Source organism: Camponotus floridanus, unplaced genomic scaffold (genome assembly GCF_003227725.1).
Source record: "Camponotus floridanus strain SB8 unplaced genomic scaffold, Cflo_v7.5 scaffold136, whole genome shotgun sequence".
Classification (NCBI taxonomy): domain Eukaryota; kingdom Metazoa; phylum Arthropoda; class Insecta; order Hymenoptera; family Formicidae; genus Camponotus; species Camponotus floridanus.
In genome coordinates, this window is record NW_020229255.1 from 95,471 (window position 1) to 113,717 (window position 18,247).

Here is an 18,247-nt window from a genome sequence, read left to right on the forward strand (position 1 = left end):
TTTCGGAAAGTAAGAATTCTTAGAAGCATACATAATACATTCTGGAATGTTTAAAATATTTCAACAAAATTTTTACGCGAACATTTTACATTGTTTTTCAGCGAATAATAATAGACGTGTGATATATCGATAATCCGATAATAGGCTAAATATCTCGAAGTAACTACTTTTGAAACAATAATTTAATAGTTTAATTTTAAATTTCATTTTATTCTGTTACCTCTATATCTTCATATATTTTTACAATCGTATCGATAATATCGATATGACACAGTTTGCTTGAATCAATATCAATACAATATAATTAATTCGGATATCTAAAGAGTAATTTTTTTATTAAGAAGACAAATACCATGATTTTAATATATTAAATATTTACATATATCGCACACATCGTAATCGCTAATATAATATAAAATAGAATTAAATAATAAAGAAAAGAAGAGAGAAGCAAAAATAACACGAATAAAAGCTTAATAAATTATAATTGAGAGATAAAAACAATTTATGTGAGATAAAAACATAGGAATTTTCTCTTACAATATCGGGTGCACTCCACGAGCTATTATACCGTTTCACCGCTCGCTCCTCTTTTCCCCGACTTCCATTCGTCTTCCATACAACGCGCCACCTTATTCCCCATATTATCATCCTCGAGACAATTCTTCGTTCGGTGAACACGCATAAGTTATGCCCTCGCGCCATCGTTCCCCTCGTTGCCCTCCCTCGCCCTCCGCGTCATTCTCCTCTCTCCTTCCTCCTCATCTCCTCCACCTACCTACCTACACCACGATTTCTCGTCCCTTCGTTCCGGTTCTCGACCCCAAGTCCCGACGAAATGGGCCGCTCCGCTCGCGCGCGCGCGCACGGAACGCAATTAAAAGTTTCTCACACGGGCGGTCACGCCGTGCCTCGCCGCGACGACAGAATCGATCCTTCGCTTAGAAGCCAGATTCCCGCTTGTCGTCTCTTCTCTGCGGTTCTTCCTTCCCGTTCCCACCGAAATCGATTCGCGGTTGCCAATTGTCCTCGGTCGCCCCATTTCGCCTCGACTAACTTCGCGATTCTTGCAACTCTGCCTTAGATATGAAACGCGTTTATGTTTTTGTACTTAATTTAGATTCTCTCAAGAAAAAAATACGATCGATGATCCAACCCATCAATTTCTTCGAACAGCTGATTTCTGTCATTCTCCGTAGATTCATTTTTGTAGGAAGCGCTCCGAAATATTTAACTCGGATTTTAATTCAAGACTTACCAAACAGCTGATTTCTGTCATTTTTCGTAGGTTCATTTTTGTAGGAAGCGCTCCTAAACATTTAATTTGGATTTTAATCTAAGACGTACTAAACAGCTGATTTCTGTCATCCTTCGTATTTTTGTAGAAATCGCTGCGATACATTTAATCTATATTTTAACCCGAGAGATTTAAGAATGTTTACTTGCAAATTTATATAAAGATAAATAATTTCGAAGAATGTCGATGATACAATATACCTTGTTTTAACTTGACGTAGCCAATCGTGCGACTCTCAGGACAGAAGATATTTGATTATATTCGTCTCTAATCGCGAGAGTCTTATCGCGCATCGATTTCGGACTCGCGAACAAAGGTCTACCTTTACGAACCGAAGTAGAATCAAAGGGGAGCGCTCCGAAATATTTAACTTAGATTTTAATCCAAGACTTACCAAACAGCTGATTTCTGTCATTTTTCGTAGGTTCATTTTTGTAGGAAGCGCTCCGAAACATTTAACTTGGATTTTAATCCGAAACTTACTAAACAGCTGATTTCTGTCATCCTTCGTATTTTTGTAGAAATCGCTGCGATACGTTTAATCTAGCTTTTAACCCGAGAGATTTAAGAATGTTTACTTGCAAATTTATATAAAGATAAATAATCTCGAGGAATGTCGATGATACAATACACCTTGTTTTAACTTGACGTAGCCAATCGTGCGACTCTCAGGAGGATATATTCGATTATATTCTCCTCTAATCGCGAGAGTCTTATCGCGCATCGATTTCGGACTCGTCGAATCGCGAACAAAGGTCTACCTTTACGAACCGATATAGGACCAGAGGGGGAGGGGGAGCGAGAGTGGCGGGGCCCCGTGAGAGACCGGCGGCAGGTCCCCCGTTCGTACCTGTTGGTACCCACGTGTGTATGAGTGCGTACGTGTACGTGTGCATGCCTGTGTGTTTCTACCTACACCCGATACCGCACGTATAGACCTGTTCGACCCGCTGCATTCAGAGGGTCCTCTCTCCTTCTCTCTCGCTCGCACTAATCATTCCCGGCGGTCGGCGGCCCGGGCGCATTCTGCGAGCATTACGTGTCTGCATTCCACGTGCAGGCCCTCGATCTCCCTTTTTCACCGCGGCGGCCGTGGGGGCCCCGGGGATCGTTAAGGTAGCACCTTAACGGCCTTTTTACGAAAAGGCGCCCGACGAGGTGTTCCCCCGCATCCCCGTGAATGTCCCTCATTATTATTCATCCCGCGGCGCCCCGCGCGCCGTATATATACACGAGAACGTTTAACTTATTCCGTCCCGACCGACGGGTAGTCTCTCTCTCTCTCTCCTCCTTTTTTTTCTGGTCTCTATCGGGAGAGCAGTTCGACAAAAGTCGCGTTATACCCCCTGTACCCGCTCCCCTACCTCAGTTCCGGATTAGCATGGGAATTCTGTTGTGAGACGAGAGGCGGGGGAGAGGCCAAAGTAAAAGGGATTAGCGAGACGAACCTGACACAGACCTGGTAATCTCTCTGTTGAATCTACAAGGGATCTTGTTATTTTTCCCTGTAAATCATGTAAATTGTAATGAATAGAACAAGAATTTCTCGAACACGGAGGATCTCGTGGTCGGATGAAAAAGAAAAGAGATAATGCTCTCGTTATTGGCGAATTTCTCCCTTAATGTCAGCGATCTTTTCTCGAGCGAGGAATATTTTACTATTTGTCGCGACTTTTGTCGACGACGGTTGTTGAATTATGCGCGGGAATAAGAATGTTGAAGTTTTTGCATAAATCTGACATTGAAGTCAGCTGAGCAGAATTCCGACGAAATTTCAATTCTAGTCAAATCATCTCTCTCTCGGGACTTTAATGAAACTATTTGAGAAGAACTTTATTTTAAAATCAAATTTTTTTTTATTATGTGTTATTATGTGTTCCTTATTTATTTACGTAAATATAGACAGAGTAGAAAAGTCTCTATTTTACTTATTAATATGAGAAAAAAACACTAATAAGATTTCGAATAATTTTATTAATTTATATAATTGTATGTGCCATCCGAGATTTCTTTGATTCTTTCTAGAATAGTACAACTTTTGAAGCATTATCTCTTTTCTCAAGTGACTCGTTGAAATAGTAAACGCAAATTACTCTCGAGCATCGCGCTATTTGACTGAATTGCTCGAGGGAGGGAATTCCTCCTAAAATCCTCTACGCGCGATCTGTTTGTCTTGAGTGACGAAGACGAGTGAGTGTCCGTCCTTATGTAGGATCGTCGTTTCCTTCGCGGATCCTTCGCAAGTCTTGGCAAAGAAACATCCTTTATCCCCGGTGGCGCCTGAGATCCTTACAACCTCGCTCGAGCGCTTCCATAATTGGGCGAACACGAAAAAGGAGGCATTGTCGTTTTCTTCCCTCCTTCACGGCCTCCTTCTCAAGCGGAATTAATCTTTCGTCGTTATATTCGTCCTGTTGCGTTCTCTTTTTCCTACACCCACATTTCGCGACACAAAGACATTCGTTTTAGATCGCGATCAGTCTCACTGAGATTTTTTTATTTCCGGAAACGCATTTCCGGATTAAGTGGACTTGTGTAGATATGTCAGGTTCTTAAATCGAATTCTTTTTATTTAAAGAAAGATATGGGAAATAATTGCAATAATTGTGCAATAATTTATCGTTAATAATTGTTATATTTACTTTTAATTATTTATTTTGCTTATAATCTTGTATCTTTCTAATATTTCGATTCATTTATGTCTGAAGATTTAATGATACGATGATACGTTTTCTTCATGGCGTTGTAAATCGTTCGAATTTAGATTTAACTCGCACATAGTTATCCATGTTTGACCCAGATCCGTGATGAACAGATTACCATGTAATTTAGGCAAACGTATTTACATCTTATCCGGATTCAATCGCTTAATTCGATCTTGGGAATATGTTAGATCAATTTGGATATTGCATGTCGTTGCTAATAATTCCGCTTTAATAGAAATTTAATAAGCTAAATGTCAATCTCGGATAATTGCTTTCGAGGCAATAATTTAATAAGTTTTAATTTTATTTCATTTCATTTCTCGCTCTTATTTTATTATTTCTGTATTATTTCTCTCTCTCTCTTTCATTTACAAGTATTGATTATTTGCTTGAATAATCAATACGATATATAATTGATAAGATCAGACTGTTAAAGAGTAATTTTTTTATTTAGAAGAATATCTACGCTCTTAAATATATCTACATCATTTACATTAATATAATATAAAATAATTAATATAATAAAGAAAGAGAGAGAAGCAAAAATAATATTAATAAAAATTTGATAAATATTACAGTTAAGAGAAAAATAATTTAAAGATCTATTAAAAAATTCAATTTTATGAAAGAGATACATTATATATCGTATTATTAAATTATCGAAGACAAGAAAATCGATCCGGTGATACATTTCACATGTGTTCATATGTGTCGATAATCCGATGTCGAGGACGAAAGACATGTTCTTGGCGATCCCGCCCAGATGATTCGATATCGATGACACATGTATCCATATTTATGTGCATCTTTGACGATAAATGTCTATATTGGCGCGGAAATCACAGTATTTTTCATCCTTTCTGGTCCTGGTAGTCTCTCCCTCTCTCTCAATCTCTTCTTTCTGCCTGAAGACAGATATATGACGGACCGAGCCACAGTTTCTCTGGCTTGGACCCAGCCTCCTACGCGGTCGATATAATCATCCAACGAGAAACAACGCGTGCATACTATAAAATCGCGAGAGGCAGGGGAGAGGGAAGAAGAAGGAGGAGATGATGACGATGATGATGATAATGATGATGATGATGATGATGATGATGATGATGGAGGAAGTGGAGAAGAGGCATTGGCACTCTGCCGGGCAAGGAATCAATGACCCATTCCTCCATCAGTATTTTCGGTGCCTACTTCGGATAATTGCGTGCTCCACCGGCCGCGAATACGCACGACGAACGTGTAACTTCCTTCCCTTGGTCCTCCCCCTTCTCCGTTTTCTCGTCCCTCGATCGTCTTCGTCAACTTTGGCGAACTAGTAGAGCCAACTCTAGCAAAAGTTGCCTGCTAGAAAAGCTCTAGCGAAAGTGAAATCCCCTTAACCTTAAGAATTTTTCAATTGCTTTCTCGCAAATCTCGATATTTAATCCGGGATTTTTTTTTATTGAGATTTCATTGAAATTAAATAAATAATAATAATAATAATACAGGGTGTCTATTCCCTGAAAAATCTGAAAGTCTCAGAGGTTTCTTTTGAAATTCAGGAAATTTTCATGAAATTTTATTGAAACTCGGAGAATTTTTTTAAAAAATTCTCTCTTTGATAAATACTCAATGTTTTTACAAAATATTGAATACGCAATATTTTTTACTGTAATTTTAGCATTAAAATATAAAAATGTTATGCAAGTAAAAAATATTTATCTTATTCAATTTTTTTCCAGTACATTTGAAAATGTACGTTTGAAACTCAAATAATTCTGTATTTTTTTTTGGTATAAATATAAAGAAAACGATAAAAAATTTCATTTTAAAACGTTGCAAAGAATCTTTAAAATATTTTCTGGAATTTAGAATGAAAATAAAAGAATATCAGGCAATTTTTTAAGATTTAAATAGACACTCTGTAATAACAATAATAATAATAATAATGATCTTTGCGAGAGAAAGAGAAGTAGGTCGAGAATCAGTGGGTGTGACTCAACGAATCATACCATTGGAAGATTACCGTTTAAATCTTTGATCGAGTGCTTACGTAGAATCTTCAAAATCTGCAGGTTACTCGCCTATATATTTTTGCGAGCTTACACGAGGTATGAGCTACAACGTGGTGGAGCCCATGTGGCTCTTTAAAGCTCGTTGCCTGTCAATCCGCGAGTTAAACTTATGACGAGCATAAGCGAAACACGTGCCTGCAGTACTCCAGCTTTAGATTTCGACACTATAGCGTTCATCCCCCCGTTTCCGCGAACATTGAAATGTAGCGCGCACCTCTTTAGATCTATCTTTAGATCTCGGTTAAAATCGAGATAAACGTAATATCGATTTTCCGCGAGCAGAAAATTCCCGATAGCGAGATCCGAGATCCGAGATATGCGCATGAATATGAATCGTTTCGTTGAAGATTTATAGTTAAGGTGCCATTGTGATCGGAATATGTTCCGAGAAATCGATGGCTCGTCCCAGACTGATGTCACGATTTTATTTCCGCGGGCGGTATTAGATAGTATCTCCTTTGACTACGGTTCCTCGAAGTGATTTCGCAATCATCGAGTCTGGAAAATTTATAAGAAACGCTTTATTTTTCCGTTTTCGCAACATGACTATGTGTTTTCTATGATGACACGTTTCCTTCTTCGGCGTATTTTGTCGTTGAACTTTGCGAAATTTCGCGACAGACGTTTCCGCTGAAAATAGTTCGGCAAATGTGAAACGTTAAGAAAGGGGGATTTCGTAACGCCACGGTTTATGTTACCAAAGTTACGCTTCTCTGGTATTTTTATTACCCGAGAACTTCATAAAATTATTTTTTATTTCTCATACAAATAACTTGACAGTTAAAATATAAAGGAGCTTTAAAAAATATATATATTTATTTTATCAATAATTCTGTAAAGTAAATTTATTTTACATATTTTTAATGAAGCACAAAATTATAAGAGAAAAAATGAAGCTTTAAAAAATATATACATTCATTTTATAAAAACTTCTGTAAAGTAAATTTATTTTACATATTTTTAATGAAATTATAAGAGAAAAAAATAAGCCTTCCTCGAGAATCCTATGATAAAAATTTACTGAATTTGATAGCAATCGTACATAAGAGATGAAACTATCGAGAGAAGCCATCAAAATTGATAATGGCACAAGGATTCATCTCTAAAAGATCATTGGAATAAGAAAAGTGGAAACAGCGGTCTTAAAAGGGAATTCGAGCGGACCTGTCGTACCTGAGGAAGCCTTGTGTGTGCTTCTCTTGTCTCTCTCTGCCTCTTTCCGCTTTTCTCTCTCTCTTTTTCTCTTCTCTTCTCTCAGTATGTCCCTTCCATGCGTTTCTTCGCTTGCTCGTTGCGTTCTCCCCTTCCTCTTTCAATCCGCATCTCTTTCCCCTCTTCTCCTCTCTTCCTCACTCGATCGTTGCATCTTGTCGGCTCGTCGGGATGAATCTGGGAGGGAGCGAGACGGAATATGGAATAGCCGAAGAAGGAAGACCACCGATCGAGAAAGGGCGAGAGGAATGCAGAGCGAGGGCTCGCTGTTGCTATGTGTGTACCGGTCGGTTGAGCGAGCGAGCGCCAACGCATCGACGACAATTTTTCCGTCCTGGACCGATGTCCTGGACCCAAGTCGCGACCGCTCCTGCCTCCTCTCTTCCATCTCCTCTTCTTCTTTTCCGCCGCTTCTTTCTCTCACCGTCCTTTTATCTCCGCGTTACGCTGTAGCGTCCTATGTAGCTTATCTATTATGCGTGACTCGTACGCATATTCGCGAAAGAAATCTATCTGTTTTCTCCAAAACTTTATAGAGAGAAAAGTGGAATCCTACATCGGATGGAAAAAAAGTCGCAAAGATCATTCATCTCTTTTTTTTTATTAATTTTATAAAGTTCGAAAGAAGTGTTAAAAGAGGGCGAGAAATTAATATTACGATTTATTCGAAGATCAATAAACGTATAACGACCAAGCTCTTAAAATGGAGAGGAAGGAAAGAAAAAAAAAAGGCGAGAGGGGAAGGAGAGAAGGACGAGGCGAAATTCGCTAGAAGAAAACGGAAGAAGGGGTCTCTAGGGTTCGGTCTCGAGGGAGAGAAAGACGATGAGGACGAGGGGCGGCGAGCGGTGCAGGCGGCGAGGGGCGCGCACCACCTTCCCGGCGCGCCCATTGCATTCCACGCATCCTTCGCCGTTTGCGGGCCGCTTTGACTCGGGCCGACCGGCCCGAGTGTCCGAGGATCGAACTCTCTCGAATACTATCGATCGTAGTCATTTTGCGGGACCGACTCGAGCTCGCTCGTGCGTCTTATTCGAGGAAGACCTGCCTCGGGAGTCACTCGAATCGGTCGCGCCTAGAGAGAGAGGAACGACGAGCCTCCTCTCTCTCTATAATTCATAGTCTTATGTAATTAGAGAAGTGTAAGTACAGGACTGTTTAATTATTTATTTATTATAATTATTACTTACTGTTTAATTATTGTTTTTAATTACTGTTATTATTGTAATTCCGTCTTATTAGTATTTTTTTTTTATTATTAGCGATAGATTTATGAGACAGGTGGCAGGATTAATGTTTCAAATTTTTAATCTATTATTTAGATCTAATTTTTATGTTTAATTTTTAATCTATTTTAATCAGGATTACTGTTTAATTACTGTTTTTAATTACTGTTATTACTGTAATATTCCGTCTTATTAGTATTTTTTTGATTATTAGCGATAGATTTATGAGACAGGTGGCAGGATTAATGTTTCAAATTTTTAATCTATTATTTATATCTAATTTTTATATATATTTAATTTTTAATCTATTATATATAAAATAATAATTATATATATTAAATTATATATATTTAATTTTTTTAATCTATTAAATTATAGATTTTAAAAGTCCTTTTGAGAGAGAAAGAAAGAGATATTATTGAATGTTAATCGATGCCATGGGAATCGCTGAACGCGAGTAACCGCCCGATTTCTTCGCTCAGCCACCCATCCCCAGGTTCGCGAGGCTGAATATCCCGGCGTTATCTGCGATCTCTGCCGCAGACGACGGCGGTTACGATTCTTTCTTTAATCGAGCTCGAACCGAACGGTGAACGCGCGCTTCTGACGTCATCGCAGCTAAATTGGTTGAACTTTGAGCCGCTAAGCGATCATCCTATCGTCGTCGTCGTCATCGTCGTGGTCGTCGTCGTCCTCGTCGTCGTCGTCGTTGTCGTCCCTTGCTCGTCTCGACCAACGCTCGAGGAATCTGTCGCGTGTTCGTGCCCAAAGAATTTTTTCGGATAATTATATCTAAAAAAAAACCTTACAAAGGTTAAAAAAATCAACCGACACGATAGTGATAGATCCGATAAATTGCACTTCATACGCCAAAATTATTTTACTTCGCATTATGAATATTGCGTTTGTATTTTTATTTATTTACTTTTATTATCATGCAACGCGCCGACAATAGTAAAATAAACTAGAGAAAGAGAACGGTGCTTAATAACGAAATATTATTTTGCAAATTGTTTCTGAAGAAATCGCGAGGGATTACAAGGTGCTACTCCTTAGAAACACATGGAAAACTTGTTCAGAGATTTTATACCTGGCAAAATCAGGGAGAATTCTTATGGAGTTTTATTGAACCTTAGAAACTTAGACAATTTAAAGAAAAATTCTCTCTGATAATTTTATTTTTATTGTTAACGAGATAATCCGTTAAATCAAATTGTGAATAATATGTTTAAAATATTTTAAATACTACAGATACATATCTATTTCTATTTACATATTTAATATCTTAACAAAATATTGAATATGCAATGCATATTATAGCAATTTTTAGTAATAAGAAAAGTAAATTTGTTATGTAAATTAAGTTGCTTATCTTAGAAAAAATATTCAATCTTTTCATTTACAAGTCTACCACTTGAAACTCAAATGGCTCAGTATTTTTCCTTCGTATGAAAAACACACGTACATATTCTACATACATTTACAAATCTAGCACTTGAAATTCAAATGGCTCTGTGTTTTTCCTTCCTATGAAAAACAAATTAAAAAACAGATAATTAATATAATAGGAGGACTTATTTTATAAAATGCATTAGAAGATCGTTAAAATATTCTTTTTATCTGGAATTTTAAACAAAAATATTTAAAAGACCAGAAAATTCTTTCAGATAATTTTTTTTATAAAATTTGAATAGACATCATGGATTAATAACTTGAGCAAAAAAACGATGATTCGACATAATGGCCGCATATCATTCGTATATCACTCCGGGATATCGAGTGTAGGAGATGTCTGATGCGAGTCCACTCGATGTAGACGTCGTCGCCGTGCATTCTGGAAGGCACGAAATAGGTATAGCACTTTATATTCTTCGCGCATACACAAGAGAGATAAATATGTGTGCGACGTACGGCACGTGTGTGTGTATGTGTGTGCGAGTCGAGGATCCTTGGAATCGGTATTGTCTCTCTGTAGTAGGTGGAACAGGATGCGTTATTATTCATCAGCGGTTGAGGCGCGATCCCGCGTTCCCTCCACTGAAGGAGTATTATTACTCATGTCGTTTGTCGTCAATCCAGGAAATCTCAATTTCGATCTCAGTCAAGTACGATATCACGAGAAATCCTCGATCTCAATTTGCGAATGACAATTTCCTTGATCGATCTGATATTTCTCTCTTTCTCAAGGGAAATAGATAAGATTATAATTTTCTTAGTCAATATTTTAGCATTAAAATTAATATATATATATTTTTTTACATTATCAATTTTAATGCTAAAATATTGACTAAGAGAATTATAATCCAATCATAATAATTATAATCTTTTAGCGTTAAAATTGATAAAAGAAAAATATATATATATTTTTTTTACTTTATCAATTTTAATGCTAAAAAAATTATGCAAGAGAATTATAATCCTTTAGCATTAAAATTGATAAAGTAAAACAAAAATATATTTTTTTACTATATATTTTTTTTATTTTATCAATTTTAAAGCTCAAAAAATATATATATTTTCTTTGTCTGAAGAAAATATTTTTGCGTACTGCATGTGATTAAATTATGCGAGAGAGTAATTGAATAAATAAATTATATAGAGTTTGTCTTTTTAGAGCTCAGCTGACATTTAATATTCGAATAAAAAATTGTAACTTGCCTGTCTCTCTTATCTCGATGAATATATCACGAATTGTCATCCCAAATATTTTTCTCTCGAACGATAATCCAGTGAAATAGTTGTTCCATTTCTATATTTGAATCGCACGCGCATGTTGCATATCAATTATCCGGTTGCTATCTTTGCGAAAGGAGGCTTCTCGTCTCTTATCCAACGAACGAGATCTCCTCGTGCTCGGTTTCACGGGCATGTTCGAGCACTCTTCTCTCATCCGCATCCGTTCCCTCGGTGGCTCGGTTATCGATATAGTTTATCGCTGACATGGATATCGACGAGACGAGGTATCGATACCCTCAATTACCACCCTTGTCGCCGAATGCGCGGTAAAAGATCGATGTATCATCGGGAGATGTATTTCCTTTTGACCGAAACCGTGCTCCACTTTTATCTCACGCTGAGTGAGAAATTTAATTTTGAATGACAATTTAAAATTAATTTCACAGCCAGACGCTTTGGAAATATATTCTTTTTTTATTCTATGCATTCATCATGAATCCTCTGCTTTTTAGATTCTATTTAGGTGTTTTCTTTCATTTTAAAAAATTGAAATTATTTGGTCCATTAATTTTCAAGGCATCCGTCACACCAACTTTGAACAGTGTTTTGAGAAAAACACGTTAATTGTGCAGGCTTATTTCAAGACTCACGCGTTATCCTATTCAAGGTTTTATAACTTTGTCAATTTTGCGAATTTTTCAATAAAGTGAAACATACATTCTTCGGACATCTTATTTTCAGAAAATGTAAAGAAAAATCGATTCTTCTGGCTCTTTAAAGTAGACTTAAGTTGATTCGATTCCCAAATTCGGTAGCAAATTCGCAGCTAAAGCACATAATTTGGAGTATGATCCTCTGATCTTTTCTAAACGCGTTATAAATTTTTAGCTCCCGATTAGCTCTCTGGAAGATCCTGAGTTATTATTCCTCGCACAGGCGCCTTTCTCGAGATATTATTCGATGCGTGCGAGCGAGCGCGACCAGCGTTAAGCGATAACATCCTAATCTTCTAATCTGCCTCGTTTGTCCCACGAGTGAGAAGCGGAACTCATTGTCGCCACTTGTCGTAGAACGGGTCAAGGGTAAAGTCGGGGGAGCAGAGTCTTTGCGTGTAGGTGAGTGTGGGAGGGAGACGCGCGCGCCAAAGTTCTCTCGATAAGATTCCACAGCGATTCATTCACAGCTGATAGTGTCATCTCGTCCGGTTACAATTTGGAAGATCTCTCTCTCTCTCTCTCTCTCTCTCTCTTTCGATGCGGTTCTCAGAGACGATGTAATCCTTGTTCCTCGATCATATCTCGCGAAGCATGAAAGAAGGGTTCTCTTCTGCAATTAGATTTTCAGAGATCTCTCCTGCAAAGTCGGATGGAACATGTGCGTTTTAGAAACTGCGAATATATGCTATCGGAATCTGCTATGAGAATCGAATAAACTTAAGGAATTGAAGAAACAGCGAGAGAAATCATATTATTAATTTAAAAAGATAGAATTAATAAAGAATTTTATTCTGAAATACGTGAAATTCTTGAAATGTTGGAAATACTTGAGTATACTTCTGAAATTAATATTAAATTGTTATTCACAATTTTTTATATTTTTTTGAATATACGATATCCGAAAAACTTTTAAATTTTATTGAGAAATATGCAAAATTGATGAAGTTAGAAGACTTTGGGATAATGGACTTAGAAATAGATCCGTCAAATTTTAAATGTGTTTCTCTCAAAACACTATTTCCAAAGTTGGTGTGACGGCTATTTTGAAAATTAACGGATCAAATTTTAAAAAGTAGAAAGATCACATCATCAACATAAGATAAAAAAGTAAAATATAAATAAAGAATTTATTTAAAAAAAGCACTTGATTATGAAATATTAACTACATGACGAGACAAGAATAGAGAATACTAGTTGCGATCGAAAGGAAATAATATTTCCTGCGAAAGAGCTATAAAGTTAATGTATTGTTTTAAAAAATATGCAGAGATATATATCTTCTTATCTTAATAATGAGTTTGCCTTGTTCATAATTTATTTTTCTACAATTTAAATTTTATTTACATATTCATTTATATATTTCACTGAATATCCATATTTTTTATACTTGCTTATATAATTGATGCGCAATTTATTTGCAAACTTTTTACTAGGAAGAACATAATATCCTTATCTTTTCCTTCCTTCTTATGGGAGTAAAGAAATAAAAGAGAAGCCATTAAATCATTAAATTAGCCATTTAAATCATCTATAGCGCTGATATTCTTCAAATACACAAGCATCTATACATTTTAAAATTTCCAACTGCAGCTCCTCTTTTATACAAAATTGATATGTCATTGAGAAATATTCATTTTTTAAGAAGTCATTAAAAAGGCTTTATACTATCAATCAATGCAACAGACGAATGTAATTCATATGCACTGTATTATTATTTTTGATGACTACTCTCGTTTGTGGGACACAATATACGAAATTACAATTTACAAAATTCTAATGAGACGCTGTATCGTACAGTTGATACGGTTGATTAAAGTCTTCTCGGTGGATATGAAGTTCATTTCGCTTCAGTATTTCGTCTGCTTCGTTCGAGTAGTTTCGTAGAGAGAAGGAGGAGAAGAGAGAAGGAAGAGTCGCGCTTCTCTCTCTTTCTCTCTCTCTCCGGAAAGAGAGAGAAAGGGAGAAAAAGAAAAAATGGGATATTGAGGAGACGAGACGAGAGGGCGAGCGACGTTTGAACGCCCACGCGTGCCGTCTTAATTACGCTGGACCGGCCGGTTTTACGATTATGCCGCCTCGAAGAGCCCAACCGTCGTGCCATCGGTGCCCGGCTCCTTTTATGGGCCGCGTTAAAAAGTAATTAGGACAGAAAGGCAGCGCGGGAACCGCGATGTCAACGATAACTTTAATGATTATTGTATAAACGTGTGCGACACTCGATGGCTGATAGGATGATAAGAGGATTCGCTAAAGATGGAGAGGAGGATCAAACGATCTTCCAGCTTAGTAAAAATTACAAAACTAAGCCTCGATAACTTGTGCCATGGTAAAAAATTTTTAGCGGACTATTTTTTGACGAAATTTTCTATTTAAAACGTTATGTCTTTAAGAGAGAATTAAAAATTTAGGAACCATCGAGTAAAGCTGACGAGCAGTGAATTATATGTGTATATTCATTGACATCAAATTGATTTATGATATCGATGATAATAATGAAAGAAGAATGGAAGAAGCGATAAAAAATTGAAACACATTAAAGAGGAATAAGCTTAGTAAGATTGATGAAATTGATAATTGGAGATAATAAGAAATATTTTACATTACATTTTCAAAGAAATTCTCACAATTCATTTATGTGTCATAAAATGCATTTAGATTAAAATTGAGTGAAATACAATAATTGCAAAACATTTCAACAAACTTATCATGTGTCAATTCCTCATAAAATGTATGTTTTTATCACAAAGAATTATTTGTTCATAAAAGATTGCGATATATCTCATTAAATAAAATAAAATTGCAAAGAAGAAAAGCTTTATATATTTTAAACGCAATCTACAAAAAAAGAAATAAAATATTAAAACACTTTTATTCTACAAAAATTATTTCACTATAAATGTTTGTCCAAAAATGAGCAAACTTTTTATAATCTAACAATTTTTTTATTTCGGTGGGAAAATAGTAGAGGACTGTCGTTTCGAGAGAAAACGCTTTTATCTTTGCAATTGAACTTTTCGACGAAAGAGCTTTAAAGCTTTTTAACTTTTGGAGCTCTCCATATGTGAATCTTTAGTCCTTTTTCGGTGAAATTACGCTTGTTTGAGGAACATGTTTTTTGAAGAATATGATTTGACAATTTTGTACGTGATCGCAATGTTTCATATGTGACTTACAAAATAACAATCTGCAACTTAAGCTGCTCGAAATATCGCTACTCCCTGTACGTGATCGTTGTGAATGCACCTTAGATTATCTCAGGTTCGTGCACACGTACACGTACAGACACATATATACGTATGCGAGGTTGGCGTGCGGAGAAGAAGACGAGAAAAGTTGCGCTTTTGGCAAGCCACGTTTCGGGCTCTGGACAGCTCAGACAGACATTACATTATAAAAAGACGCGCGTTACTATTTTTCCGGCAAGTCTTGCGAAATCCTAAAACGATGCCGCAGAAATATCATCATCAGCTGTCGTAAAGTGTCTCTACGCTTTAGAAAAATATTCGGGAAAAAGACAGTAATTTCCAAGACAAGTTTTCGAACGCGCGACACAATCTCCTCCAAGATGCAATCGTATGTGTGTGTCTTGATTAACGCGTGAATAACGCACCGTGAACGCGATCGAGTGTAAAAACTGTCACATGTCACCTATTAAATTGTCGAGAAATTGACATCGTTCGAAACGGGAACGAGTCGTTTCGCAGGCGACACTTTCCAACGTGGTTTGCTCTCTTGTGCGAGCCGGTCTTTATGCGTACACGCATAGCCAGGTGTAGCGACATTGACGTGCGGAGTCAGACACCTAGCGAGTGTCCCCGTTCATTATCCGTGAATTTTTTTCCTGTCTAGAATTCGATTCGATCTTTTCCTTAGCTGGAACGAACGAAGTCATTTGGCATATTATTAATGTTCAAGGTTGACTGAAAAAGTCTAGTGAGTTGAAAAAACTATGGTAAACTCGTCAGGTGTTTAGTGTCTCGCGGATTTTATACAATGGAATATAAACGGGCAAAAATGATAAAAATGATTAATATGTAATGCTACAATATATTTATATAAATTTATGCGGAAAGATAATAATTTGTTTTAGTTATTAAATTATATTAATCATTATATACTTTAAAAAACGAAATCAGTATAATATTTTTTTTATTCAAAATTAATAATAGTCTTTAATATTCTAGAATCTATTCTTAAATAATTCAGAGTCCATTAATATTTCGATACCTCTTCATATGATTACTCTCGTAATATTTCCATATGAATATGTGTGAACGATTTCTTGAATCGGGCTTAATGTTTCAGGTGAGAAAGATGTGCGGTCGTGCGGAACTGCTACCTTCGGACGACGTAAACCCAGTGTACTCGAATGCAGCTGCGAAATCGTCCGTGTCACTCGGCAAGGTGCACGCAGCTGCGTCGTCGTCGTTAACGTTCCTCGCGCACGACGACCTGCTGGAGAGACTGCACAAGCAAATAGGTAACTTTATGGCGAGCTTCGAGACGTCCCGCTTCTTCTACATGATGCTAGCGGACACGATCTGCGAGGAATACCCCCGCAAACATTGCTGGAACGGCGAACGCATCGGAGAGTGAGTGCACAATCTTTTTCATAATTCCTTACTCGAGATTTGTCTTCTTAAAAGGATAGGAGAGATTAATACTCAAGCTTAAGCTCCGGGATCGTAGGATCTATGCGCAAATTTGCAAAGGCGTTAAATTATATCAAGAATTAATAAGACTTAACTTTGATAAATATGTAAATTTACTCTCCAAGTACGTTATCGTGTCAGGTACAGAGCCAACTTTTGTAATAGAAGAATAATTCGTCGATTTAGTGCGCGTCATCTTCAATATTTTAAACCACTGGGAAAATAAAAGAGATAATCTGATATCAAAGTTTCTCTATAAACGTACAATCTGAGATGTCTTCTTTAGTAAAGCTAATTAAAGCTATTTTAAAAAAATTTAAACGAATTAATTAGTCAAAAAATTTTTTTAATTTTGTAGAATGCAATGATTTATAGCACAAGGAGATTATTTTACAAAACATAATTAAATAAGAATATGATTAAATGATTAAATTAAATAATTAAATTAAATAATTAAATGAAATGATTAATCGTAATTAAATAATAATATAATAAATAAAAATAAAAATATAATTAAATATAATTAAATATATTTGAATATATAATAAAATATAATAAAATATATGACACTTTTCCGAATAAACAAGCCTGCAGCGTTACAAAAGAGCTGATGCAACAAGAGAAAAATAATAAAACGCCGAGGGGGAGAAAGATAGAGGGAAGAATCGGCCGAATGAACGATGGAGAATAAATGGGCGCGATTCGTTAATCGAAACTGCCGTCGCTCAAAATCCCGAGCCGCCGCGGAATGCGTGGGAACGATCGTGACGCGAAAGCGGGAACGACGAGGAGCAACTCGAAGAGAATGGAACGCGAAGGTAGTTCTCTCGCACCCTTATTAATCAACGGCCGGGTGGCCTCGTCCTAAAGCGCCCCTCACACCGGGCTTCTCTCTTCTCTCTTCCCTCCTTTTCGCGACAGAGTCTACTCAGAGTCCGATCAGCTGATCGATTTTCCCGATTTGACCGATCGACTCCAATCGAAACGCTACTCGATTAATTCCGCCTCGGCGACGAACGGAGACAGAAGCCAGCTGATAGTGGCGATTCAAGAGGAGAGGGAGGGGAGGCGAGGCGTTTCCGCCTTTATCAACCATTGTCCGCAGCTGATGTTCGAGATGCTGCCACTCGACCGTGAAATGAGAGTAGCATTGAAACGGGATACTCGGTCGAGTGATAATATATAGGTGATCGCGCGGAAGATAATTCGAAAGATAATCGAACGTCGAGTATCAGAGTACGTTTAAATGAAATTTTCCAAATGTTATCTTTCTGCCAAGGAATAATTGATCAATTTAATTAGCGTTTCTCTTCAATGTTTTAATAACGATAACTCGGTGTAAAAATCGAGAAATTTTATATAAAATGTGACAAATTAACGCAAGAATTATTTTACAAAAAATATCTGATAAGATGCACAATTAATATATTAATTTATTTTACAAAAATAGAAATGATATATTTATCAAATATATAATTAAATATATACATGGCACTTTTTCCCGAGTAAACAAGAATGCTGCGTTACAAGAGGAAAGTTCTAAATTGCCGCGAGGTGTTTACACCCGGAAATAAAACGTCTCGTTTCATGCGACAGAGAGGTGAAGTCTCCGACAAACGTCACCCCTCGCACACTTGTCGCTCGACATTTTTTCCCCTCGCGCATATTTCACCGCTCTTTGTATTCCGCGCGAGGCGGAAGGCCTCGTGTAA

General features: G+C 36.9%; 1 protein-coding gene across 1 annotated transcript in view; it reads left to right on the top strand.

The window, feature by feature from the left end:
- Positions 1-18,247, top strand: part of LOC105253693 (division abnormally delayed protein) — a 55,415-nt gene that overhangs the window by 10,402 nt on the left and 26,766 nt on the right. The window contains exon 5 of the mRNA XM_011261876.3: positions 16,189-16,475. Coding sequence (XP_011260178.1) covers positions 16,189-16,475 — 287 coding nt within the window. The remainder of the gene's footprint in view (positions 1-16,188; positions 16,476-18,247) is intronic.